The following is a 1849-nucleotide window of genomic DNA, read 5'->3' as shown; positions in this document are numbered from 1 at the left end:
GAAGCTTACAATTCGTCTCATGTTGGTGACCATCATAGTGGTATCGGGATTGCTCATAAGATCTTGTAGTGTGGGTATTATTGGCCTACTATCCACCAAGATGCTCATGATTTCACCAAGTCTTGTGATCGTTGTCAAAGAGAATAAGGTATTTCAAGGAAGCAAAAACTTCCACTGACGTCTATTCTAGTGATTGAACTGTTTGATGTTTGGGGCCTTGACTTTATGAGTCCATTTGTGAGTTCGAACGGAATGAAGTACATACTTGTGGCAGATGACTATGTATCTAAATGGGTGGAAGCTGTCATGCTTTCAAACAACGAAGGGAAGAGTGTCACCGCATTCCTGAAAAAGAATATCTTCTCTAGATTTGGAACACCAAGGGTGATTATCAGCGATAAAGGTTCTCACTTTTGTAATAAGTTATTCAAGGATTTGCTCGAGTAATAGTGTGTTTGATACAGCGTAGCAACTCCTTATCATCTGCAGTCTAGTGTGCAAGTTGAATTGTCAAATAGAGAAAGTAAGAAAATCCTTCCAAAGACTGTGAATGTAAACATAACTGATTGGTCGAGAAAACGTGATAATGCTCTATAGGACAATCTCACTACATGAAAGACTCACATAGGCATGTCTCCCTACCAACTTGTTTTTGAGAAGTATTGCCACTTGCCTTTAGAGTTAGAGTATAAAGCGATGTGGGCACTCAAGAAGTTGAATATAGAATGAGATGCTGCATCAAGTAAAAGTTTGAATGAGATGAATGGACTTGATGAGTTTCGCTTACAAGCATATGAAAGTTCAGACTTGTATAAGAAAAGACACAGAAGTACCATGATCAAAAGATTGAAAAGCGTGACTTTTCTCTCGGTGATTTAGTACTTCTATTCAATTCAGGGCTACGTTTGTTTCCTGGCAAGCTCAAATCAAAATGGATGGGACCATTCATACGTGTACACGTGTTCTCACAAGGAATGGTTGAACTTGAGAATGAGAATGGAACAATATTCAAGGTAAATGGTCAAAGGATCAAAATCTACTTGGCCCAACTGGAGAAGGTTAAAGAGGCGATCGAAGAATGGGATCTTGATGAAGCCTAAGAAGTCAAGGGATCTGCGTCGTGTTGCGGCGTTAAATGAAGCACTACTTGGGAGGCAACCTAAGGTGTAATCTAGCGAGTTTAATAAGTCTTCTAGTGATTTTTTGTTTAAAAGTTTTCTAGTGATTTTTATGAGTTTTGTAGTGATTGTAAGAATAGGTTAGTTTAGGGCCCGTGTCCAAAAAAAGTCAAGAAAATGTAAAAGCAAGTTCTAATGTTTGCTACATGTGCAGGAAAGAAAGAAAAATTTGAACAAAATTCAAAGTACAGAAGGTCCTACGGTTTGGACCTACAGGTCGTAGGGCAACCCACAGACCGTAGGTCTGATCCGTAGAATCTCGATGCCAGGTAAGACATTAAGTACTAAGTTATACGGTTCCCATCTATGAGTTGTAGTTCAGTCAACGAGCCGTAGATGGCATCCATAGAATTTAAAGTCCACATACAGCTGCAACTTTAAGTCTACGGGCGCACAGTACAAACTATACTAACTTTGACGGTTCGTAGTTTGCACTCATAAATCCCATGTATGTTTCCTAAATTTTTCTACATGTTGAATCAATATACCGAACGTAAGACTACCTACGGACCATAGACGGGCTTTCGTCAAACCTGTCTGCATAATACAAAAGACCAGACCTGCGACCCTTTTCAAATAAAACCCCCATTTTCAAATTCAACCTCCTATTCCCAACCATTACAAACCTCAAATCAGTTACACACCTCCATCTTCCCACCCTTTCACATTCA

At 39.4% G+C, this 1849-nt stretch overlaps 1 protein-coding gene across 1 annotated transcript; it reads left to right on the top strand.

Annotated features, from left to right (window-relative positions):
- Window positions 1–252: 252 nt before the first annotated feature.
- On the top strand, window positions 253–1100 carry LOC125861543 (uncharacterized). Its single transcript, XM_049541410.1, has 2 exons — window positions 253–403; window positions 898–1100. Exons 1-2 carry the CDS (start codon window positions 253–255, stop codon window positions 1098–1100), a joined length of 354 nt encoding a protein of 117 aa, XP_049397367.1.
- The last annotated feature ends 749 nt before the right edge of the window (window positions 1101–1849 follow it).

Source organism: Solanum stenotomum, chromosome 4 (assembly GCF_019186545.1).
Source record: "Solanum stenotomum isolate F172 chromosome 4, ASM1918654v1, whole genome shotgun sequence".
Classification (NCBI taxonomy): domain Eukaryota; kingdom Viridiplantae; phylum Streptophyta; class Magnoliopsida; order Solanales; family Solanaceae; genus Solanum; species Solanum stenotomum.
This window is presented reverse-complemented; position numbering and strand designations above follow the sequence as displayed.

Coding starts and splice junctions, on each gene's coding strand:
- LOC125861543 (XM_049541410.1), top strand. CDS start 253: ATGAAGTACATACTTGTGGCAGATGACTATGTATCTAAATGGGTGGAA. Junction 404..897: donor GGTGATTATCAGCGATAAAG/GTTCTCACTTTT, acceptor TATTCAATTCAG/GGCTACGTTTGTTTCCTGGC.